General features: G+C 41.2%; 1 protein-coding gene across 15 annotated transcripts in view; it reads left to right on the top strand.

Annotated features, from left to right (window-relative positions):
* Window positions 1-25,733, top strand: part of NEK11 (NIMA related kinase 11) — a 291,628-nt gene that overhangs the window by 106,909 nt on the left and 158,986 nt on the right. For all 15 annotated transcript variants that reach the window (XM_042954485.1, XM_042954481.1, XM_042954486.1 and 12 more), the window contains 5 exons: window positions 42-120; window positions 8,913-8,998; window positions 12,042-12,161; window positions 14,535-14,628; window positions 20,398-20,512. In XM_042954485.1, the coding sequence (XP_042810419.1) occupies window positions 42-120; window positions 8,913-8,998; window positions 12,042-12,161; window positions 14,535-14,628; window positions 20,398-20,512 (494 nt within the window). The remainder of the gene's footprint in view (window positions 1-41; window positions 121-8,912; window positions 8,999-12,041; window positions 12,162-14,534; window positions 14,629-20,397; window positions 20,513-25,733) is intronic.

Here is a 25,733-nt window from a genome sequence, read left to right as displayed (position 1 = left end):
TTTTTCTTTTCTTAAAATAATTTTCTTTTTAAACATTACAGCATGTTGAACAAGAGTCCTTCATTGAGACCATCTGCTATAGAAATTTTAAAAATCCCTTACATTGATGAACAACTACAGGTATTTAAAATGGAAGGGATACTGGGAAACATGTATTAGCATTTATATACATTCTATTTTTTTTTATTTTTTTATTTTTTTTATTTTTTAATATATGAAATTTACTGTCAAATTGGTTTCCATACAACACCCAGTGCTCATCCCAAAAGGTGCCCTCCTCAATACCCATCACCCACCCTGCCCTCCCTCCCACCCCCCATCAACCCTCAGTTTGTTCTCAGTTTTTAACAGTCTCTAATGCTTTGGCTCTCTCCCACTCTAACCTCTTTTTTTTTTTTTTTTTTTTTCCTTCCCCTCCCCCATGGGTTTCTGTTATGTTTCTCAGGATCCACATAAGAGTGAAACCATATGGTATCTGTCTTTCTCTGTATGGCTTATTTCACTTAGCATCACACTCTCCAGTTCCATCCATGTTGCTACAAAAGGCCATATTTCATTTTTTCTCATTGCCACGTAGTATTCCATTGTGTATATAAACCACAATTTCTTTATCCATTCATCAGTTGATGGACATTTAGGCTCTTTCCATAATTTGGCTATTGTTGAGAGTGCTGCTATAAACATTGGGGTACAGGTGCCCCTATGCATCAGTACTCCTGTATCCCTTGGATAAATTCCTAGCAGTGCTATTGCTGGGTCATAGGGTAGGTCTATTTTTAATTTTCTGAGGAACCTCCACACTGCTTTCCAGAGCGGCTGCACCAATTTACATTCCCACCAACAGTGCAAGAGGGTTCCAATTTCTCCACATCCTCTCCAGCATCTATAGTCTCCTGATTTCTTCATTTTGGCCACTCTGACTGGCGTGAGGTGGTATCTGAGTGTGGTTTTGATTTGTATTTCCCTGATAAGGAGCGACGTTGAACATCTTTTCATGTGCCTGTTGGCCATCCGGATGTCTTCTTTAGAGAAGTGTCTATTCATGTTTTCTGCCCATTTCTTCACTGGGTTATTTGTTTTTCGGGTGTGGAGTTTGATGAGCTCTTTATAGATTTTGGATACTAGCCCTTTGTCCGATGTGTCATTTGCAAATATCTTTTCCCATTCCGTTGGTTGCCTTTTAGTTTTGTTGGTTGTTTCCTTTGCTGTGCAGAAGCTTTTTATCTTCATAAGGTCCCAGTAATTCACTTTTGCTTTTAATTCCCTTGCCTTTGGGGATGTGCCGAGTAAGAGATTGCTACGGCTGAGGTCAGAGAGGTCTTTTCCTGCTTTCTCCTCTAAGGTTTTGATGGTTTCCTGTCTCACATTCAGGTCCTTTATCCATTTTGAGTTTATTTTTGTGAATGGTGTGAGAAAGTGGTCTAGTTTCAACCTTCTGCATGTTGCTGTCCAGTTCTCCCAGCACCATTTGTTAAAGAGACTGTCTTTTTTCCATTGGATGTTCTTTCCTGCTTTGTCAAAGATGAGTTGGCCATACGTTTGTGGGTCTAGTTCTGGGGTTTCTATTCTATTCCATTGGTCTATGTGTCTGTTTTTATGCCAATACCATGCTGTCTTGATGATGACAGCTTTGTAGTAGAGGCTAAAGTCTGGGATTGTGATGCCTCCTGCTTTGGTCTTCTTCTTCAAAATTACTTTGGCTATTCGGGGCCTTTTGTGGTTCCATATGAATTTTAGGATTGCTTGTTCTAGTTTCGAGAAGAATGCTGGTGCAATTTTGATTGGGATTGCATTGAATGTGTAGATAGCTTTGGGTAGTATTGACATTTTGACAATATTTATTCTTCCAATCCATGAGCAGGGAATGTCTTTCCATTTCTTTATATCTTCTTCAATTACCTGCATAAGCTTTCTATAGTTTTCAGCATACAGATCTTTTACATCTTTGGTTAGATTTATTCCTAGGTATTTTATGCTTCTTGGTGCAATTGTGAATGGGATCAGTTTCTTCATTTGTCTTTCTGTTGCTTCATTGTTAGTGTATAAGAATGCAACTGATTTCTGCACATTGATTTTGTATCCTGCAACTTTGCTGAATTCATGTATCAGTTCTAGCAGACTTTTGGTGGAGTCTATCGGATTTTCCATGTATAATATCATGTCATCTGCAAAAAGCGAAAGCTTGACTTCATCTTTGCCAATTTTGATGCCTTTGATTTCCTTTTGTTGTCTGATTGCTGATGCTAGAACTTCCAGCACTATATTAAACAGCAGCGGTGACAGTGGGCATCCCTGTCGTGTTCCTGATCTCAGGGAAAAAGCTCTCAGTTTTTCCCCGTTGAGGATGATGTTAGCTGTGGGCTTTTCATAAATGGCCTTTATGATCTTTAAGTATGTTCCTTCTATCCCGACTTTCTCAAGGGTTTTTATTAAGAAAGGGTGCTGGATTTTGTCAAAGGCCTTTTCTGCATCGATTGACAGTATCATATGGTTCTTCTCTTTTTTTTTGTTAATGTGATGTATCACGTTGATCGATTTGCGAATGTTGAACCAGCCCTGCATCCCAGGAATGAATCCCACTTGATCATGGTGAATAATTCTTTTTATATGCTGTTGAATTCGATTTGCTAGTATCTTATTAAGAATTTTTGCATCCATATTCATCAGGGATATTGGCCTGTAGTTCTCTTTTTTCACTGGGTCTCTGTCTGGTTTAGGAATCAAAGTAATACTGGCTTCATAGAATGAGTCTGGAAGTTTTCCTTCCCTTTCTATTTCTTGGAATAGCTTGAGAAGGATAGGTATTATCTCTGCTTTAAATGTCTGGTAGAACTCCCCTGGGAAGCCATCTGGTCCTGGACTCTTATTTGTTGGGAGATTTTTGATAACCGATTCAATTTCTTCGCTGGTTATGGGTCTGTTCAAGCTTTCTATTTCCTCCTGATTGAGTTTTGGAAGAGTGTGGGTGTTTAGAAATTTGTCCATTTCTTCCAGGTTGTCCAATTTGCTGGCATATAATTTTTCATAGTATTCCCTGATAATTGTTTGTATCTCTGAGGGATTGGTTGTAATCATTCCATTTTCATTCATGATTTTATCTATTTGGGTCATCTCCCTTTTCTTTTTGAGAAGCCTGGCTAGAGGTTTGTCAATTTTGTTTATTTTTTCAAAAAACCAACTCTTGGTTTCGTTGATCTGCTCTACAGTTTTTTTAGATTCTATATTGTTTATTTCTGCTCTGATCTTTATTATTTCTCTTCTTCTGCTGGGTTTAGGCTGCCTTTGCTGTTCTGCTTCTATTTCCTTTAGGTGTGCTGTTAGATTTTGTATTTGGGATTTTTCTTGTTTCTTGAGATAGGCCTGGATTGCAATGTATTTTCCTCTCAGGACTGCCTTCGCTGCATCCCAAAGCGTTTGGATTGTTGTATTTTCATTTTCGTTTGTTTCCATGTATATTTTAATTTCTTCTCTAATTGCCTGGTTGACCCACTCATTCGTTAGTAGGGTGTTCTTTAACCTCCATGCTTTTGGAGGTTTTCCAGACTTTTTCCTGTGGTTGATTTCAAGCTTCATAGCATTGTGGTCTGAAAGTATGCATGGTATAATTTCAATTCTTGTAAACTTATGAAGGGCTGTTTTGTGACCCAGTATATGATCTATCTTGGAGAATGTTCCATGTGCACTCGAGAAGAAAGTATATTCTGTTGCTTTGGGATGCAGAGTTCTAAATATATCTGTCAAGTCCATCTGATCCAATGTATCATTCAGGGCCCTTGTTTCTTTATTGACTGTGTGTCTAGATGATCTGTCCATTTCTGTAAGTGGGGTGTTAAAGTCCCCTGCAATGACCACATTCTTATCAATAAGGTTGCTTATGTTTATGAGTAATTGTTTTATATATCTGGGGGCTCGGGTATTTGGCGCATAGACATTTATAATAGTTAGCTCTTCCTGGTGGATAGACCCTGTGATTATTATATAATGCCCTTCTTCATCTCTTGTTACAGCCTTTAATTTAAAGTCTAGTTTGTCTGATATAAGTATGGCTACTCCAGCTTTCTTTTGGCTTCCAGGAGCATGATAAATAGTTCTCCATCCCCTCACTCTCAATCTAAAGGTGTCCTCAGATCTAAAATGAGTCTCTTGTAGACAGCAAATAGATGGGTCTTGTTTTTTTATCCATTCTGATACCCTATGTCTTTTAGTTGGCGCATTTAATCCATTTACATTCAGTGTTATTATAGAAAGATATGGGTTTAGAGTCATTGTGATGTCTGTATGTTTTATGCTTGTAGTGATGTCTCTGGTACTTTGTCTCACAGGATCCCCCTTAGGATCTCTTGTAGGGCTGGTTTCGTGGTGACAAATTCCTTCAGTTTTTGTTTGTTTGGGAAGACCTTTATCTCTCCTTCTATTCTAAATGACAGACTTGCTGGATAAAGGATTCTCGGCTGCATATTTTTTCTGTTTAGCACACTGTAGATATCGTGCCAAGCCTTTCTGGCCTGCCAAGTTTCAAAGGAGAGATCAGTCACGAGTCTTATAGGTCTCCCTTTATATGTGAGGGCACGTTTATCCCTTGCTGCTTTCAGAATTTTCTCTTTATCCTTGTATTTTGCCAGTTTCACTATGATATGTCGTGCAGAAGATCGATTCAAGTTACGTCTGAAGGGAGTTCTCTGTGCCTCTTGGATTTCAATGCCTTTTTCCTTCCCCAGTTCAGGGAAGTTCTCAGCTATAATTTGTTCAAGTACCCCTTCAGCACCTTTCCCTCTCTCTTCCTCCTCTGGGATACCAATTATGCGTATATTATTTTTTTTTAGTGTATCACTTAGTTCTCTAATTTTCCCCTCATACTCCTGGATTTTTTTATCTCTCTTTCTTTCACCTTCCTCTTTCTCCATAACTTTATCTTCTAGTTCACCTATTCTCTCCTCTGCCTCTTCAAGCCGAGCCATCGTGGTTTCCATTTTGTTTTGCATTTCGTTTAAAGCGTTTTTCAACTCCTCGTGACTGTTCCTTAGTCCCTCGATCTTTGTGGCAAGAGATTCTCTGCTGTCCTGTATACTGTTTTCAAGCCCAGCGATTAATTTTATGACTATTATTCTAAATTCACTTTCTGTTATATTATTTAAATCCTTTTTGATCAGTTCATTAGCTGTTGTTATTTCCTGGAGATTCTTCTGAGGGGAATTCTTCCGTTTGGTCATTTTGGAGAGTCCCTGGCGTGGTGAGGACCTGCAGTGCACTTCCCCTGTGCTGTGGTGTATAACTGGAGTTAGTGAGCGGGGTCGCAGTCCGACCTGATGTCTGCCCCCAGCCCACTGCTGGGGCCACAGTCAGACTGGTGTGTGCCTTCTCTTCCCCTCTCCTAGGGGCGGGATTCACTGTGGGGTGGCGTGGCCTGTCTGGGCTACTTGCACACTGCCAGGCTTGTGGTGCTGGGGATCTGGCGTATTAGCTGGGGTGGGTAGGCAAGGTGCACGGGGGCTGGAGGGGCAGGCTTAGCTCGCTTCTCCTTAGGTGATCCACTTCAGGAGGAGCCCTGTGGCAGCGGGAGGGAGTCAGATCCGCTGCTGGAGGTTTGGCTCCGCAGAAGCACAGAGTTGGGTGTTTGCGCTGCGCGAGCAAGTTCCCTGGCAGGAACTGGTTCCCTTTGGGATTTTGGCTGGGGGATGGGCGGGGGAGATGTCGCTGGTGCCTTTGTTCCCCGCCAAGCTGAGCTCTGCCGTCCGGGGGCTCAGCAGCTCTCCCTCCCTTTGTCCTCCAGCCTTCCCGCTTTCTGAGCAGAGCTGTTAACTTATGACCTCCCAGACGCTAAGTCGCGCTTGCTGTCGGAACACAGTCTGTCCGGCCCCTCCGCTTTTGCCAGCCAGACTCGGGGGCTCTGCTTGGCCGGCGAGCCGCCCCTCCGCCCCGGCTCCCTCCCGCCAGTCCGTGGAGCGCGCACCGCCTCGCCGCCCTTCCTACCCTCTTCCGTGGGCCTCTAGTCTGCGCTTGACTCCGGAGACTCCCTTCTGCTAATCCTCTGGCGGTTTTCTGGGTTCTTTAGGCAGGTGTAGGTGGAATCTAAGTGATCGGCAGGACGCGCTGTGAGCCCCGCGTCCTCCTACGCCGCCATCTTCCGGAACCTCCCAGCATTTATATACATTCTAGAACTTGAAGATATGCTGTGAGAATAAGATGCATAAAGAATCAGTGAGAAAGGAGAAATAAGATTTTTTTTTTTTAAGCTGAGGGAAATTATTAGTCAGACAATCTCTTTGGAAAAGAAGGTGTGTGAACTCCACAGTTCCCTGGAACCCCAGATATGAGAAGTTAGGATTGTCATTTTTGGCCCAAACTCAACATTGACCCATAGAGCTCTTGGTTTACTTTGCAAATATATTTCTGCTAAGGCAAGAATGCGCTACTAATACTACTAAAATCTGGGATTTTCACTGAGTCTTTGTTATTCCACTCCTTTGTTATGGGTGTTAATAATCCATTTTATTGATCAGGTGAATTTATTTTGTTTTCCTGTAGATTAGAAATTTTGATGCAGAGAATCTACCTCTGGTGGTAAGAAAAAAAGCAAACAGTACCCTATTGGAGATTTTTGTTTTTGTTCTTGTTTTTTAAATTAGGCTTTTGTGAATGCCTCAGGCAAATTTCCTTTAATTTTATGACTAATTTTAAGTGGACCCACAAATAGTCAGTCATTCACCTTCAAAAATGGGCACACCTTTTCGTCCGCGTCCAGTTTCTACGTTGGCAGGAAACAAGGATGCTGACTTGATGTGCACCCATCAGTTGTGTGCTGGGCGCAGTGCTGATGCTGAAGGTGCTGAAAGGAAGGCCTATGGCTCCCGTCTTTTGCAATTTGATTGCTGGGAAGAGGACCCAGTACCCAAGAAAAAGTAATCATACGTTATCAGGAACACTAGGAAGAAAGCACACAGGATGCTGTAAAGTAAGGGAAGGGGATGGCTTTGGTGGTCAAAGAAAGAGTCGGTTACATTTCTCTACCAGTGAGATGGTGAGAAACACCCAGACATGTAAAGAGCCTGAGAGAATGTTGGAATCACAGGGAATTAGCGGGGACAGAGCCCAGAGTCAGATTATGTTTCTAAAGGGGGACATGGAGGGGAGGGTTCTTATGCAGCAATGTGCTCTCTACAGAAGCCCCTGAGGAAAAGTGGGGTGAGCAGGACAGGGGACGGAAGGGAGGTAGAAGTTCCCAGGGACTTTTGGCTCTCGCTATGTAAAACTTTCCCTATGCAAAGCCAGTTCCATTAGCCTAAGGGCAGGTTGCTGAAAAAGAGGCACAGATACTAACTGTTGGGATCAAAACCACCCTGATGGGGCTGTGAGCATACCAAAAAAAAAAAAAAAAGTTGAAAGGAATCCAAGGGGATCTGCTGGGACTAGTGTGAGGTGAGTAAGGCATTTGCCCTTGGACAAAATTAAAGAGACCATCAAAAACTCAGTAATCAGGATAAATAACATTTGATTGCAGTGTTTAAAAAATCCAAATTAGGGGCGCCTGAGTGGCTCAATTGGTTGGGCATTCGACTCTCGATTTCAGCTCCGGTTATGATCCCAGGGTCATGGGATCAAGCCCTGCATTGGGCCCTGTGTTGACAGCATGGAGCCTACTTGGGATTCTCTCTCTCTCTCTCTCTCTCTCTCTCTCTCTCTCTCTCTCCCCCACTCCCACCCCTCTCAAAATAAAAAAAATAAACATGTTGTAAAAAATCCAAATTAATGGGGCACCTGGGTGGCTCAGCTCATTGAGCATTCAACTTTGGCTTAGGTCATGATCTCACGTTTCCTAGGTTTGAGGCCCCCATCTGTGCTAACAGCTCAGAGCCTGGAGCCTGCTTTTGATTCTGTGTCCCTCTCTCTCTCTCTGCCCCTCCCCCACTCACACTCTGTCTCTCTCTCAAAAAATGAATAAACATTTTAAAAATTCTAGAAGTCCATGGTAACAAAATATCAAAAATTCAAAGACAGGATCCAACAGGGCTGGGATTAGGGTGATGCAAATGAGGTAGTCTGGTGCATGTTCAGGGTTGGGTCCTGTCTTTATAAAGTTTTATTTATTTTATTTTCTTAATTCTAGTATAATTAACATAAAGTTAACAGTTATATTAGCTTCAGGTGTACAATACGGTGATTCACCAGTTCTGTAAGTACATTATTCAGTGCTCATCGCACAGTAAGTGTACTCTTAATCCTCGTCACGTATCCCCATCCCCCACCCACCTGGCAACCAGCAGTTTGTTCTCTATAGTTAAGGGTCTGTTTGTTTGTCTCTTTTTTCCTTTGTTTGTTTTGTTTCTTAAATTCCACATAAGAATGAAATCATATGATATTTGTTTTTCTCTGACTTACTTTACTTAGCATTATACCTCTAGATCCATCCATGTTACAAAAGGCAAGATGTAAACATTTGATATTGTATTCTCCATGGCTTTTTGCATTAATTTTGATTTTTTATAATATTGCCTTAAAATATGACTTATCTTGGTTACTGAGTCTTTTGGTGCCCCTTCAGTTTTGCACCTGCAGTGAGTGCCTCGTTCTGTCCCGCCCTAGTCCTGGCCCCAGGAGTGGGGACACGGACCCAAGGCCGGGGAGAGCCTGTGTGTTCATGGAGCTGATGGGAAGCCTGCCCGTGGTGGGTAGCAGGGAGTGAGAGAGCAGGCAGTGCAAGATGAACTTGGAGAGACAAGCATAAGCTGCGTAAGCTACCATGCAATTTTTTGTAACCCTTTATAGAAGGAAAAATAGTTACCGGTGGGTTTTATTTTCAAGCTCCCAGGCATGGTCATTAATACTGCACATCAGAAAAGACCCCTGGTAGTTTTATGCCCTTTCATCCCTGAAGAGGAGTATTTAAGGTGCATCAGGGTTGTTCTCTATTTTAGCGCCTGATGTGTAGATATTCGGAGATGACTCTGGAAGACAAGAATTTGAATTGTCAGGAGGAGGCTGCTCAGATAATTAATGCCATGTAAGTAATTGCTTTGTTTTTAAAAAACCCATTGAGCATAAATGTTAAATGCATTTGTCTTTAAAAATCTATTAGTGCTAAGCTGACTGCTTGGAGTTTCCTAGAATTCACTTAAGTCTTGCCAAGAAATTAAGGAGCTTCAGTATCTTGGCATTCCAAAGCCCCTTTGCCCCAGGTGGTAGCAAATTGAATTATAAAAGTTTTAAACCACTGCACAGCTTACAGATCTGCAGGGTAGCTCTGCAGTTGCCTTGTAAGTATATAGAGAAATTAATATCTCAAACATTTAGTGATATTTATGCTAATGAACCTTCTATATTAAGCATAAATGGTTTTCACATCTTGTTTGTTTAACAGGAACTGGCAGAGTATCTATTGAGAAGACAACATTGTAAAGTCCTAGGACAATTGAAAACAAGCCAAAATTTATTTCTTCAGATACACATATAACTAGAGAATGTGTTTTTCACAAACATAATTATTACTATTTTTTGAAAGTTAATTCATTTATAAATATAAATAGAGATATATAACTATGAAGAGAGCACAAGTCGGGGAGGGGCAGATAGAGAGAGAGCGAGAGAATACCAAGCAGGTTCTGTGCTGCCAATGCAGAGCCCAGTGCAGGGTTTAATCCTATGAACTGTGAGATCATGTCCTGAGCTGAAACCAAGAGTCAGACACTCAACAGATTGAACACCCAGATCCCCCAACAAGCATAATTATATCTTAAAAAAAAATTGTTTAATGTTTGTATGTATTTTTGAGAGGGAGAAAGATAGAGTGTGAGCAGGGGAGGGGCAGAGAGAGAGGGAGTCACAGAATCTGAAGCAGGCTCCAGTCTCTGAGCACAGAGCCCGATGTGGGGTTTGAACTCACGAGCCATGAAATCGTGACCTGAGCCGAAGTCAGACACTTAACCTACTGGGCCACCCAGACGCCCCCATAATTACTTAACTTCTCTCTCCTACCTCATTCAAAATTTCTGTGCTATACCATACAAGAGCGTAGAATACTAGGTTACTTCTGAACAGCCATGTATCGCCCTGCAGGCTGTGGACTGCACAACTCCAGGGAGCACCACTTATAAAGACCAAATCTACAATTTTGCTGAAGGAACTCTCTATTTAATTTTTAATGACCCCGTGCAAAGGTAGAGATGTGCAAGGCTGTAGGTGGGAACAGTAGCCCTCATTAGCCTAATCTTCAAGGCCAAATAACACAGATATGTTGCTCTACCCCTCAGTCCAGTGGTTTTCAACTACACTGTTTTCCAGTTCATATTCAAACTGAGGAAACTGGTTCATCAAAGTCTGTTTAATGCTTGATTTCCAGTTAAAATACCCTGTACCTCAGGGGCTAACTAGGGGAAACCTACTTTCCTTGAATTGCTAATTATTCTTTCCCAAATGCCTGGATTCTTATTTTATTTTATTTTAAACTAGAGATGTGAGAGTAGTAGGTATTTTTTAAATACTAGACTAATTTTGGCTATTACTTTGCACTGCATTTGTGAGATGGCTTACCTGATGGCACTTACAATTAAAGTGTGCTGGAATCCAATTGTTTGGGTGGTCTTTCTCATCATAAAATATGATTTCAAGTTGTCACTTTTTTCACTATGTATGACTATGTTTTAGGGATCTCTATTTGATCTTACAAAATAAAGGATGTATATTCCAGAAAATTTTGTGTCTTCTAGAGGCTCCAACTGTATTCCAGAGGGATAAGAGCTATCTACAAGTAGTCATTATAATTACACAAAATATTCCAAAATAATTACAATTATTACAAAATAATAAAGGCTAGAGTGGGAATAAATGAAATAGAGGAGACTTGTCTAGTGTTTTTTAAGGAGGGAGTTGAATACAAAAGCCATTCTGCAGTATCAGGCCCTGACCAAGTCAGGCACAGAAACAAAGGTCATTGAGAATATGGTTGCAGATCTTTCCATACATGAGTAATGTAAGCACATTTCTTTACCTGAAGAAAGAGGCTCTTAAATAATAATATTGACTAATATTTTGGGGGGTGTTTGGCTTTGTTATAAGCACTTTACATGAGTCAACTCATTGAAACTCACAAGAACCCTATGACTTAAGTGTCATTATTATTATTATTATTATTATTATTATTATTATTATTATTATTTTAGTGATCATAGAGAGGTTAAGTAACTTTAATTGTAAGCACCATCAGGTAAACTATTTCACAGTTGCAGTACAAAGTAATAGCCAAGATTAGTCTAGTGTTTTAAAAATATCCACTACTGTCACATCTCTAACTTAATATAAAATCAAATAAGAATCCAGGCATTCGGGAAAGAATAAGTAGCAACTCAAGGAATCTAGGTTATAGGAACATGCCTAACATTACCCCCTGAGGGCCTATACATGTAACCTGGGCACTAGTATTTGAACCCAGAGACTGTTATTAATCTGTGTGATAATCACTGTGCCATGCTTACCTACTGTATGAAGCATAGAATTTACAACATAGTCAACAAAATGTAGCTACTAAAATACTACCATATGGGGCCTTTTATGTGTCACATACTATATATACGTTATCTCATATAGTACTCACCATAGCCTGTGCTTTACAGATGAGAAAACTGAGGTTTAGTAACTTGCCCAAGGCTACAGAGCTGATGTGTGGTAGAGATGGGGTTCAAACCCTGCCTAATTCCAAAGTATATCCTATGCACATGGTTGAATTAGTCTGCCAGTCCATTTATTCCTTGATGGCCAAGATCCTAATTTGATCCTTACATTATAAACAGCAGTCATAGGCAATGAAATGAGCAGAAATTTGTTAAATATGTAATTTGCTTTTAAACAAAAGTCTAATTTGAAAAATATTGCCAATTAACCACAGTCCTGGTTGGCTCATTACCTACCCTGAGTTTATTAGTTTTTGCCTGGCCTGTCTCCAGATGCTTCCCCCTTCTCGGTAATGTAATGATACTTCTGTAAAATATTTGTTTAATTTTTCTGAGCATGTTTGGGATGAGCTGCATGTGGGGGATCTTTATTATTCATAGGCAAAAAAAGATCCACCTGCAGACTCTGCGGGCGCTGTCTGAAGTGCAGAAAATGACACCAAGAGAAAGGATGCGGCTGAGGAAGCTCCAGGCAGCTGATGAGAAGGCCAGGAAGCTGAAGTAAGTTGCCTTTCCTTAGGGTACCTTGGGCTCTGGCCACTTCACAGGACTCCAAAGGAATTTGCTAAAGAAAAGCAAAAGCAAAAACAAGAAATCAAAATGCATATACGCATTTATATTTGTTTCATCACTTACTCGTCCCCTCAAAGGACGGTTATTTCAGCCATAGATGGTTATTGGATGCCAGCCACCATTAATGTCAGGCTTTCAGTCTTGGGTGCAAAGAAAGATTGACTATCAGGGACGTAATTAGTGATGAAAATATAGAGTCAGCCTACAAATGAAGCTTCATTGTTGCTGAGACCTCTTTTTTTTATTAAAACAATTTTTTTTAATGTTTATTCATTTTTGAGAGACAGAGAGAGACAGAGCATGTGCAGGGAAGGGGCAGAGAGAGAGGGAGACACAGAATCTGAAGCAGGCTCCAGGCTCCGAGCTGTCAGCACAGAGCCCGACGCAGGGCTCAAACTCACAAACGGCGAGATCACGACCTGAGCTGAAGTCGGACACTCAACCGACTGAGCCACCCAGGCGCCCCTAACACCTCTTGTACATATGCCAGCAAGAGAGTGAAGAGGGTGGCTTCACTACCTTGTCCTCACTCCCCAGATGTTTGCTGTACTCCCTCTGCCAGGAGACCTAGCTGGTCTATAGGGAGAAGAATGTCCCAGCAGGAAATTGTTGGCTTTAGGAAGCAGATTGAAAGCAGCTCTGTTCTGCCAAGTGAAACCCTTTGAAAAGTCAATGCTCAAGGTGGGCTGCTGGTGGACAGTATCACTAGGAATTAAAGTATTGGCATGAAAAGGGAAAATTCCAAAGAGACCTAGACTCCCAATTTCTGCAAGACAGATTTTTCAGTTGGTAGATTATCCAGTTTCCTCATTTTTCTTCTTTCTTCCTCTGCCAACTTTTTAGTAGTTTAGAAGCCCCAACTAACAACTAGAGAGACAGAAAAGACCTGAAACTCAAATCTGTTCATTTTGTGACCTTGGTAGCATATCTGAAAGAGGATTTAGAGGTATTCTCGCACTTGCAGTGCGTATCATGAAGAACCAAGTAAGAATCGGTGAGACTACTTCTTTTCCCTTAACACACGCTTTCTGTAATCAGTGTGGAAAGGTATTTCTGTCAGAGTGCATCAGGGGTAGTCGTGTGCTGGTAAATGTTTAACAACCACCTCTGGGGTTGTGGGGCAGGGGGTGTAAATACTCCCATGATGGCCAAGTTCAAGCCACCGGTATGATATCATCGAATGTTCAGTTGGAAGATATGGACACAATCTGCTCTTGGGAACCTAGTGCAAGCTGGTTTCTGCAAACCACGGCACCACTGAGTATGGGTTTTACTGAGAAAATATATTTACATAAATCCCTTGAGCCACTGTCACAGTCCCAGGCCTATTTCTAACTCTTCGGGAATGGCAATATTCCTGAGGTACCATGACTCATGTCATTGTTTGAGGGTAAGAGGAAAATGAAATCTGACGGGAACAGATTAAAACGGCAATTTAATAACTTGTACGCATATTACAAATTATGTTTCAGATTAAAACTTTTTTATATACAAAGTAAGTCATCCATCTTCCACATGACATTCAATATGTTTCTTATTTAAAGACAATGGTTTTAACTAAAGTTTGGTCCTAATTTTGTGAATAAATTACATTGGAATTGTTTTTGATCATTATTTTAGGATTCGAGTGCAGTCATAAAAAGACTCTATTGTCAGAAGGGATATAAGGTACCCACTTTATAAACAAAATTTGACTACAGGGATGTTCAGTGACTTTTCAACAATCTAAATCGAAATTAGCACACAAGTAATCACCAGAACTCAAATCTTTCTTTCAATTTAGTAGCAGGTCTGTTACTTTCTATTCTTCTATACTACACACAAAACAAAATGTGTCTGAGAAAAATTCCCCTTTACAGTGACTCTCAAGTTCTTTGCGTAAATTCTTTGAAATCTAGCTCTAATCTCCTTGTGTGTGGGTTAATTCATCCTGAGAACAGTAGTCGAGTTCTCAGTATGTGCTGGGCACTGTCTGGACGTCAGGGGCGCACACCCCTGCCACCACAGAGAATACCCAGGGATCAAAGAAAGAACCACCTTCTTTTGCCTCAGAGGCATGCCTCAGGCATTCATTTTAGGGGCCTTAAGGATGGACGAGCCGCCAGAGCATTATCATGTGTGCTTACAAGAGAATCAAGTGGGTTCTGCACTGCATTTTCCTTGATGAGGGAGAGACCCATTGACCTGGTTTCCCAACACCCCGGTTTGCCTGTTGAAACAGGGATCACGCTTACCTGCATAGTATAGATGTGGCTTTAGCAAAATGCAGCTGTTTTTTCTACACTCACTTTAAATCTGCAGAAAGCTTGCAGAAGAAAAATATGAAGAAAATAACAAACGAATGCAGGAGTTGAGATCTCGGAACTCTGAGCAGCTAACTATTGATGTTCTCCATGTAAGTGCTCTCTTGTTTTAAATTTCACATCAGACTTTGAATTGCTTCAGATTCATCACATTCATGTGGCTGATCAGGCAGGAAGAAGGACAAAGGGGAGAAAAAAGGCATCCAGACCAACTTTGCCCCATTCGGGGAGGAGGTAGTAGGGTTTATTTTAGAATATAGACCAGTGGTTAGTGATGACAGTAATTCAGAGCAGCAGTACTTAGAGATGGATTGATAGATTCATCCAAAAACATCCAAGTGCATACTGTGTTCAGGATAACTCAATCAGCACAGAATGAACAACTGAGGAGTAAAATTATGACTTTGCAGAGCAAATGTGTTCATATCTAATTTTTAATTTCAGCCATGCTCTTGTTGCTTTACCTCTTTAGTCCATTGTTCTCTTTCTGTCTTATCTTTTATTCTTTCACTTTTTATTTTCTGTCTCCTGTCTGTATCATTGTGCATTGTGTTAACACCCCTTTTGAACTTTGAATAATTACCTTAGAAGTCCAATAATAAGTAGGGTTTTGGAGTCCCATGAAATGGACCCTGAATCATGTCCCCTGCATCCCAAGCTCCTGAATAACAAATACCATTTTCCCTAATGGTTAAAAACATCTTCATGGGTCTTGGTATAGGCTCTGATATTTAAGGAAGTCTTTCTTCAGGGTCGTATTTGTACAATAGACTTCAACTCCAACTTCCTATCTCTTCTGGTAAAAGCAACATGGGAAGGAGTCATTTTTATGGAGAACTTTACTGTCTCAAATTCTGGTTTTTGATTCATTGGAGATCTCTGCATCTGATTCTTTTTCTTTAGCAGGAAGAACCAAGCCCCTGAAGCTGTGGGATGATCCCTGGAGTCTGGGGACAGTAGCTCTGCTGTAGCTCAGTGATCAGAGAGCACCAAACTCTCAACCAGGCAAAGCTTAGGATCACTTGTTAATTCACCTTTCTGAAATATTTAGTGGTTGTGAGTGCTGTAGATTTCTGAAAACCCAAAGTTGGACCAGTTGAGGGGCCCAGGCTTCTCTGACCTTAAGAGTTTCTCTCCTTTGGGGTGCCTAGGTAACTCAGTTGGTTAAGCATCTGACTCTTGATTTCGCCTCAGGTCATGATCTCAAGGTTTTTCAGATCAAGCCCCATGTTGGTGTCTGCACTGGCAGTTAGGAGCCTGCTTGGGATTCTCTCTCTCTTCCTCTCTCTCTGTCCTTCCCCTGCTCACTCTTTTTCTCTCTCTTTCAAAATAAAGAAATAAACATTTTTAAAAAAGAGTATCTCTTTCTTGGACGCTTTAGCAGATAATGTAGGGACACTGCTGACATGTGCTCAATCCCACTCACCCCACTCTCCTCCCATTGCCCACTCCATTAAGTGAAGCCAGCTGTGGGATCTGTTGTGGGTCCCAGAGACATGGGAGTTGGTATCATTCCCACTCATGAAACCTAGTGAACAGAGAAACTGCTGGCTGAAAGAGATGGGGTCAGCAGCAATGTTGGATCCCTACTTGGAGAAAGGTCTTGATTTCACCACTGCATGGAAGGACCTGAGCCCCCTCCAAGCACTGAGTGCCTGTCTTCAGCTCCCCAGTTTTTAGGCCCTGAAATGATAACTTCTGGAGGTGCATGACTTTTCCTAGGTCTGTCAGCTTTCTTTGCCATGGGACTGAGAATTGCAAATTGCCAAGGTCCTTAGGAGGAATCTGGCATGATTATAGAGATTCTGTGTTTGTTAGTGTGTGTGAAACTACTTGTTAATCATCTGAATAAAACTGGGACATTTTCCCTGGAATGTTAAAGGACCCTTGCTTCTAAGGGATTTTATCCTCAGAGATTAGAAATTGAGAAGTACAGATGTGGTAATATTTTGTTGTATAAGACCTGAATAACTTTCTTTATTCCTGAAGTTGCTGTATGGCAAATACAAATGTAGTTTCGAGTATGATCTTACATTTTAGTGTCTGATAATTTACTTGATGTTTTTGCTTTTCTTCACTGACCTTTCAAAATAATAATTTGTGAGTTATTTTTTCATTTCGGATATTATTATCAGTGTTAAACAACTGTAAATGATCCTATACACTATAAGTGATCCTGTCCTCCTGTAAGCTGGGATCCTTGGGGGATCCTGCAGTAACTTTAAGGTAAAACTGAGACCATATGGGGGCGCCGGGTGGATCAGTCAGTTAAGTGTCCGACTCTCAGTTTCAGCTCAGCTCATGATCTCACGGTTTGTGAGTTCGAGCTCCGCATTGGGCTCTGCTCGCTCTCTCTCTCTCTCTCTCTCTCTCTCAAACAAATAAATAAACATGTTTTTAAAAAATGAGACCTTGGGGCGCCTGGGTGGCTCAGTTGGTTAAGCGTCCGACTTTGGCTCAGGTCACAATCTCACTGTCCGTGGGTTCGAGCCCCACGTCAGGCTCTGTGCTGACTGCTCAGAGCCTGGAACCTGTTTCAGATTCTGTGTCTCCCTCTCTCTCTGACCCTCCCCCGTTCATGCTCTGTCTCTCTCTCTCTCAAAAATAAATAAATGTTAAAAAAAAATTAAAAAAAAAACTGAGACCTTATGGCAGGCAGAATCTTGGGAGATTTTATTAATTGTATATTATCCCACAGAACGTGAGATCCAGACAGGATAGTCTAGATCTTGGCTCAACTCAGACAAGGAAAGTAAGGATTTCATAAAGATCTCATGAAGTCCCAACCCCCAACTTCCCAGTGTCTACCTAGTTCTTTCTAATTCTATCTCGTTTCCATCAGCAAGGAGCAAAAGGAGCAGGAGGGGAAGTGCCTAATGCTGTCTTGTCCAGAGGTGTTGGTTCATTCTTTGATCATCTGAGATTTAGTGTCATGAACATCTTTGACTCTGAGCTTTCCAGAAGCACATTCCTAAGTTTACATATTGATGGGGACAGGAAATGTTGCGAGCAGATGCGTGGTTCTTGCAGACAGTATCTTCTTCTAGCTGGTTCAGTCTTACAGACAGGGCTGCATAGCCACCCCCAGGTATCTTGCCCTATTTCATGAAGTTCTCTCAGCCACTTCCTTCTGCACATTTTTAGCATCCCACCTTCTCAATTTCAAATGTCACCTTCTCTTCAGAAAAATCTTCTTTGACCTCACAGGTCAGCAATCCACTGGCTCTCCTCCAAATTCTTTAATTTTTTTTATTTTGATGTTTATTTTTTGAGAGAGAGAGAGAGAGAGCAAGCAAGGCAAGGGCAGAGAGAGAGGGAGACACAGAATCTGAAGCAGACTCCAGGCTTTGAGCTGTCAGCACAGAGCCTGATGCAGGACTCAAACCCAGGAACTGCGAGATCAGGACCTGAGCCAAAGTTGGATGCTTCACCAACTGAGCCACCCATGTGCCCCTCTCCTCCAAATTCTTATGGCTTACAGCAATGCTTCTCAAACTTCAAAATTCACCCAAACCATCTGTTGATTTTGTTAAAAGGCAGATTCTGATTAGTTTGGTCTAGGATGGGGCATAGGGTGCTGAATTTTTAACAAGCTCCCTGGTGATTCCGACCTGCCGGTGTAGGACCACATTCTGATTAATAATGGAGAGGAACTGGGGCTCTTGAAAGCCATTCACCTTCAGATGAAGGAAGGCTTGGAAAAGCCACCAATGAACACTTTCTTATAGACTATTTAGGAAAAAAGCATTTAAAGGGAACAGACATAAAGGGGAAGTGACCTTGGGCTTCCTTGTTGGCCCCAGAAGGAGGATGAAGAGAGGGGCCTGAGCAGGCAAGAGACACATTTAATCATATTCATGGGCACAGAGTGAGGCAGGTTTAATGATACTCAAGGAACAAAGGAGAGAGAAAATGGGAAGCTAAACACTTTGCAGAGGGACTGGAGAGCTTTAAACATTTCAAGGAAAAGCACCAGTGAGCTGGAAAAGATGAAATAAAATGTAAGAAACAAATTGGATTAATCAGATGCAAGAAGCTGAAGAAAAATGTGATGAAGAGAAAAGGAAGAGGAAAATGCTCCCGTCTTCACCCATACACATATTTAGGATTTAATTTCATCCTGATTTCACTGGGGCTCTGTTCTCCATTCCTTCTTCCTTTTCTTGCCAGCTGAAGCAAACTACCTTATATTTCAAAAGCAGTCATATAAGATAAAAATCAGAGTTAAGAGAGAAAAATGGGCTGGCTCTGTCATTTCTTAAACATGTTATAAAAATTCTTCAAGGCGTTTAGGAGAATAGCTTGTTTTGTTTTCCAGACCCTAACTGACAGGGGCCTTTTATTTTGGCAGGCATTTTCTGCTTGGCTGAATCTGGGTGTTGAAATCTGGAAGCATAGTTGAATGTGGATTCATGTTAGGCACTATTTCTTTAAAGGATGGTAGCTTCAAAACAAAACAAAACAGAAACTAGATTCCTGTAATACACATGAGAAGCGTGATCTTTCTTTTATCCTGCGATACATCCAGTTGTGATGGGGCCAGAACTGGCTTTCTGTGGAGAAGTGCGTAACAGCTCAGGTCTCCAAGAATGAAATAATAATGGGAATCAACGATCGGATCAAGTTCTTGCTAAGAGAAGCAATTATGACAATTCTATCTGTTTTTTTCAAAGAGAATCTTAGTGAATCAAAGTCCGTTGAGGGTCCAGGTACTGATTTTCCAATGATTTCTGATGTAAAAGTGAAAACACATTTCGCGCATTCTCTGTGTGCTTAAAGTTCTTAAAGTTGCCTGTGTGCTATCAGTGATCCTTTCAAATTTGGAACCAATTTCACCTCCTGCAACAAGTATACAGCACAGAAAATGGACTTCTTAAAAATATTTTATGACTGTGTTTTCACAAATGCCATACCACAGTATGGCAATCTTTGTTTTGCTTATTCATTTAAGATTAGTTTGAATTTAACTTTCTGTTTTTAATAAGATACTCTCAGAGTAGTTCTCCATGAAAGCCACTTTTCAAGGAAAATAGGTCAGTTCAACATTAGCTCTACTGAAAAAAAAACTGGAAAAAAAAAAGCAAAATGATCTATTGGAATACTGATATATATATTTGAGAATTTTACTTTTTTCGAAGTGTGAATTCTTTCCTTTTTTTTAAATGTTTGTTTATTTTTGAGAGAGAGAGAGTGTGTGTGTAAGTGGGGGAAGGACAGAGAGGATCCAAAGCAGGCTCTGCACTGACAGCAGAGAGCCCGATGCGAGGCTTGGAACTCACAAACCATGAAATCATGGCCTGAGCCAAAGTCTGACACTTAACTGACTGAGCCCCCAAGGCACCCAAGTGTGAATTCTTTCATGTGGTCTTTTAGATCTCTTTCTTTAGGAAACTGGAATTCACAGAATCATGGAAGCGTTAAAGCTAGAAGAGAACGTGGAAGTCATCCAAGGCAACAGCTGTACTTCTGAGATGAGGAAACTGAGCAGGGCTGGGCTAGGGTGAGGTAGATGTGATACCCTGGATGCAGAATTGAAGAGGTATTTGTTCTTAGCTGCTGATCGCTCCTTCTCTTTCAGGAGCCTAAAAGTGAGTACCCCCTTCAGTTGTGTTCATGGCCATTCCTCCTGCCTCACCCTAGTCATGGAGCTGAAATTGATGGTGTAGAAGATTAAGGTCACCTTAATTGGTGTTTCTCTTATCTCAAGCTGCCTTCTTAAAATTTGAAATGGTATCATGTTTAAGGGAGAGGATTAGGCAGACTTTTATTTCCAAATAGTCTTCTAAACAATATTGTTTCATTTGTGGTAATGCTGTTTTTTTCTATCAGCTTCTCATGAATTGTTAATTACCTTCCACAAGGAATCTGATGACCTGACTTCAGAGAACCTGCCTGAGTCTCAGCCCATTCCTTCCTTGGATCTTGGCCCACTTGAGTCAAGTGTAGAAGACACCATAGCTGACCTTGGAGATCATGGTATGAGTTTGCATCAGTATTCAGAAGGGTTGGCACATAGGTTGGTATGGCTGACCCTCCAGTAGGCCTGGCTGGCTTCTGAGAAAAGCTTTGGATGCATGTGACCAGCTGCCATCAGTTTTCCAGAGCTGAGCTGGGACCAAGATAAAAAGCAGAGAAGCCAAGGGATTTGTTTGTCCTCTCCTATCTCCTTTGTGATAGATGAAGATGAGTTAGAAACTCACACCAGGTGAGAAACCTCTTCAACATGAGTTAAACAATGTCATCATTAACTGACTTTGGAATAGTGTAGGACCGTGAATGTGCTGAATTACCATGTCCCTCTTCTATAAGTGATTCCCTGGCTTTCATAATGTAAAGTGAATAAATGAAGTCAGACCTTGGAAAATCAACTATATGGATGATAATGGATGTGCAAACAATACCAGAAGAAAAGTGCTCAGAACTGTTACCCAAATGAGGGAGATCTATCCTAGCTTAATGGTTAAAAACATGATTTAGGAGTGAAAAAGCTACCTGTATTAGGGAAGCCCCTGGCAACTTAATCTTTCTAGATCTCAATTTCCTTATCCATGAAGCAAGAATAATATCTTCTTTAAGGGTTGTTGTGAAAAGCAGATGAGAGTAGGCATGTGATGTGCTCTTACCTTAGTGCCCCACACAAAGTAAGAGCCAAAGAAAGGGAAGCATTTATGATCCTGAGAGGAAGGGTTATGACCATCTCAGGGCCATCTCAGTCTTGTACCACTATCCCCAGTGCCTAGCACAAAGTGCTAGGAATATTGTAGGAACTCCATTAATATTTCTTGAATGAATGAATGGATGGATGGATGGATGGATGGATGGATGAATAGATAAATGAATGATATGTTAGTCTCGACCACTGAGAAGCAGATGTCAACATGGGACTAAAAGTTCAAGGATATTATTAAGGGAAATGGCTACATGGAAGGCATTAGGGAAGGAGCTGGAAAAGGCTGAGAGAATCATCAGGCCATGATTCAAGTCATGTTCCAAGTAAAAAAAGCAAGGTTTGGTGGATGTGTACTAGTCTGCTAGGCAGACAGAGGCAACCAAGACATCAGGAAGTCTTCAAGCAAAGTCAGTCGCTAGGGGCTTGCCCGAGTATCCCTGCTGCACTCTGGCAGTGGTAGTGGCCTCTGACAGAACACAGGGATGGATTTCAGAACACAGCCTTGGGGCCCTTGGCCAGTTACACTCCTTGCAGTGGGAGGTCTTCAAGGTGCATCCTCATGGCTGCACAATGGTGTAACAGCTCTCTGGCAGTAGTTGAGTTCTCTTTCCAAACTGAGGGTGAAAGTGGTGAAATTTGGATTAACTGGTCATCACAGCCCAAATTCACATTTGATATCTTCCTGCCAGAGCCATTAAAGCTTGTGCTGTCTCCTTCACCTGTAAGGAGACTAGCACCTAAAGCTTTTTAGGTTGACATTTTAAAATGGTACTGTGGAAGCCATCTGGTAACAGGTGTTATTGACAAACAAATATATATATCAGGTGGATTTGCATCTTAAATCCTTTTCAAGTATTTCTTTAATATGTTGTTATTCTCCAAAGGTAAAACTTGGGAGAATAGAAATATCCCATGGGCCTTTCCTTCCAAAAATATAAAACTGAGAGGCCATTGGATAGCACTTGATATGGAAGGCTTATGCTTTGCTATATAAGGCAGAGCCATCGCTATGTAAAAAGAGGAATCCCCAGGACAGGATATTGAGTGGGTGGTCTAGGATCAAGAAGTCTGGGCCCAACCTCTGTGTCTCAAATAAGAAAAGTACCGGGGTGCCTGGGTGGCTCAGTCGGGTAAGCGTCTGACTTCGGCTCAGGTCATGATCTCGCGGTATGTGAGTTCCAGCCCCGTGTCAGGCTCTGTGCTGACAGCTCAGAGTCTGGAGCGTGCTTCAGATTCTGTGTCTCTTCCTCTCTCTGCCCCTCCCATGCTCATGTTCTGTCTCTCCCTGTCTCTCAACAATAAATAAATGTTAAAAGAGGTTTTTTTTTTAAGTAGGAAAAGTACTTACTACTCATTCCATGGAGGAGAAACCAAAGACATTAAGTAATTTGCTCAAGAACTCAGAAGTGCCTAACTTCTAGAGCAGCACCCTTTCCATTCCCCCAAAGTGTATGTATTTGGAGGTGGTGGATGGGAGCAATAGGTTTGTAAGAAGTAGACAGGAGTCAAATGAATTGGACTTTCAAAAGGTAGAGTCTTTGTGTATCCCTATGCTAATTTTTGTGAACTGTAGTAGTCAGATTACTCCTTGGCTAGCCCTGACCACAGATTGCACCTGCTACTGGGAAACTCAAGCCAATATCCTCCTTTATCTTTTGTCATGGAGGTTTCAATATGGTAGACCAGGTATTGATTTACCAGCCACACTGGAAATGGTCAAATCTACTCCTATGACTACCTTGTTTATACTATAAGGAAACACTACCATAATAAACTGTCAGATCCAAAAGATGCATTGTAGTTTTAATTGAGCCAAATGCCTTGTAGAATAGTTTAAACATTCCCTTTTTTTCCTCCCTGTAAATTCATATTTTCTAAATTGAAAAGGGAGATTTGTTTTTTTATGAATATAATTTATTGTCAAATTGGCTTACATACAACACCTAGTGCTCATCCCAAGTGCCCTCCTCAATGCCCGTCACCCATATTCCCCTCTTCCCCACCCCCCTGTCCACCCTCAGTTTGTTCTCTGTATTTAAGAGTCTCTTCTGGTTGGCCTCCCTCCTTCTCTGTAACTATTTTTTTCCCCTTTCCTTCTCTCATGGTCTTCTGTTAAGTTTCTCAAGATCCACATATGAATGAAAACATGATATCTGTCCTTCTCTGACTGACTTATTTCACTAGCCATAATACCTTCCAGTTCCATATGCATTGCTGCAAATGGCATGATTTCATTCTTTCTCATTGCCAACTAGTATTCCGTTGTATATATAAACCACATCTTCTTACCCATTCATCAGTTGACGGACACTTAGACTCTTTCCATAATTTGGCTATTGTTGAAAGCACTGCTATAAACATTGGGGTACACGTGCCCCTGTGCATCAGCATTCCTGTATCCCTTGGGTAAATTCCTAGTAGTGCTGTTGCTGGGTCATGGGGTAGTTCTATTTTTACTTTTTGAGGAACCTCCACACTGTGTTCCAGAGCGGCTGCACCAGTTTACAGTCCCACCAATAGAGCAAGAGTGTTCCCGTTTCTCCACATCCTCACCAGCATCTGTAGTTTCCTGATTTGTTCATTTTAGCCACTCTGACCAGTATGAGGTGGTATCTCAGTGTGGCTTTGATTTGTATTTCCCTGATGATGTGTGACGTTGAGCATCTTTTCATGTGCCTATTGGCCATCTGGATGTCTTCTTTAGAGAAGTGTCTATTCATGTTTTCTGCCCATTTCTTCACTGGATTATTTGTTTTTGGGGTGTGGAGTTTGGTGAGTTCTTTATATATTTTGGATACTAGCCCTTTGTCTGATATGCCATTTGCAAATATCTTTTCCCATTCTGTCGGTTGCCTTTGGGTTTTGTTGATTATTTCCTTTGCAGAGCAGAAACTTTTTATTTTGATGAGGTCCCAATAGTTCATTTTTCTTTTAATTCCCTTGCCGAAAAGGGAGATTTAGAACTATGAAATGTTCTTTGTGTTGATGATTGATTAGAGTTGTGGGCAACCAGAAGATTGTTAGTGACCACATATCTTAATCATAAAATTTTGAGGCATGAGACTTTAATTCGTTGATGAGTTCTGAAGTTATTTCTCCCATTCTCTATGCCTTTTTTATTTTTTATGTTTATTTATTTATTTTGAGAGAGAGAGAGAGAGCCAGGGAATGGGCAGAGAAAGAGGGAGAGAGAGAATTCCCAGTAGACTCCATGCTGTCAGCACAGAGCCCAACAGGGGGCTTGAACTCAGGAACCGTGAGATCATGATGAGCTGAAATCGAGAGTCAGACGCTTAACCAACTGAGCCACCCAGACGTCCCCCTGTTCTCTTTGCCTTTTAGAAGATATGACTCCAAACATTCAGCATCCAGAGGAAGTTTTTGTTTATTTTTTATCTAGCATGTATATGTAGAATAAAATTACAGTCTTTTTTTTTTTAAACTTCTACACCAAATGTTTAATCAGTCTTTGATGTTGAATTGGGAAATTCCCTTTGGGATGTGAGGAGTTAGTTGCAGAGAAAGAAAACAGAGTAAGACATTATTTACATTTGATATGCATTTAGTTGACTACAGCTGATTTAATATAGGCAAAGTCATGGATAACCATTATAATCAAATGAGAAGGTACAACTGGAATGTTAAAGAAATGATCCCTATTTAACTCTTTATATGTAATACTGATGATTTCTTGAACGTTAATTTTTGCCAGAATTTCATTACACTTTACCCTTGTTTTCAGCAATTTCATTGCACCTTAGCCTTGTTTTCAGCAATTCACAGTTGAGTTTCAGAATAGGGTTTCTTGCAAAGCTGGGATAGCTTGAGGCTCATGAGCATGGTCCAGGCAGAGCATGGGTCTCAACTCTTCAGATGCAAAGGCTTCAGTGATGTGGGCCTCGGCTGCCCGCCCATAGCCTGACCAATTGTCACTTAATTACCCTTTTAGGTACTCCACAAGCAAGTCCGGGGCCCCTTCCCTGTGCTCAGAGAAATCGCCACCCTCAAGGGAATTGTACTTTGTTTGCCCGTATGAAGTCCACATGCCCTTTGCAGTTGAGGGCTGCTCTGTGACTTATGGCGTCAACTCTTCCCTTTTAACGTCCAAATGGAAATAAAGTAATTTGAACTCTGTTAGACAATGATATATTTTTATTGTTTTCATTTTACAAATGAAAACATTTATCAGCTCTGCAATTCTACTTCTGGATAGTTACCTAAGAGAAATGAAAGTATGTCTACAAGAAAATCTGTACTCAAATGTTCCTAGAAGTTTTATTCATAATACCAAAAGCTAGAAATAAGTCAAGGGCCAACCAGTAGGTGAATGGGTAAACAAACTTGCAATTTATCCATGCAATGTAACACTATTTGGCAATGAAAAGAAACAAACTATCAGTACACACAACAATATGGATGAACAGCAGAAATATTGTGCTGAGTGAAAGAAGCCACAAATGAAAGAGTTCATACTGAATGAGTCCATTTCTGTGAAGTTCTAGAAGCAGAAGCACTCATCCGTAGTGA

Source organism: Panthera leo, chromosome C2, assembly GCF_018350215.1.
Source record: "Panthera leo isolate Ple1 chromosome C2, P.leo_Ple1_pat1.1, whole genome shotgun sequence".
Lineage (NCBI taxonomy): Eukaryota > Metazoa > Chordata > Mammalia > Carnivora > Felidae > Panthera > Panthera leo.
The sequence above is the reverse complement of the archived record's forward strand: the minus strand, read 5'-3'. Positions and strand labels throughout refer to the sequence as shown.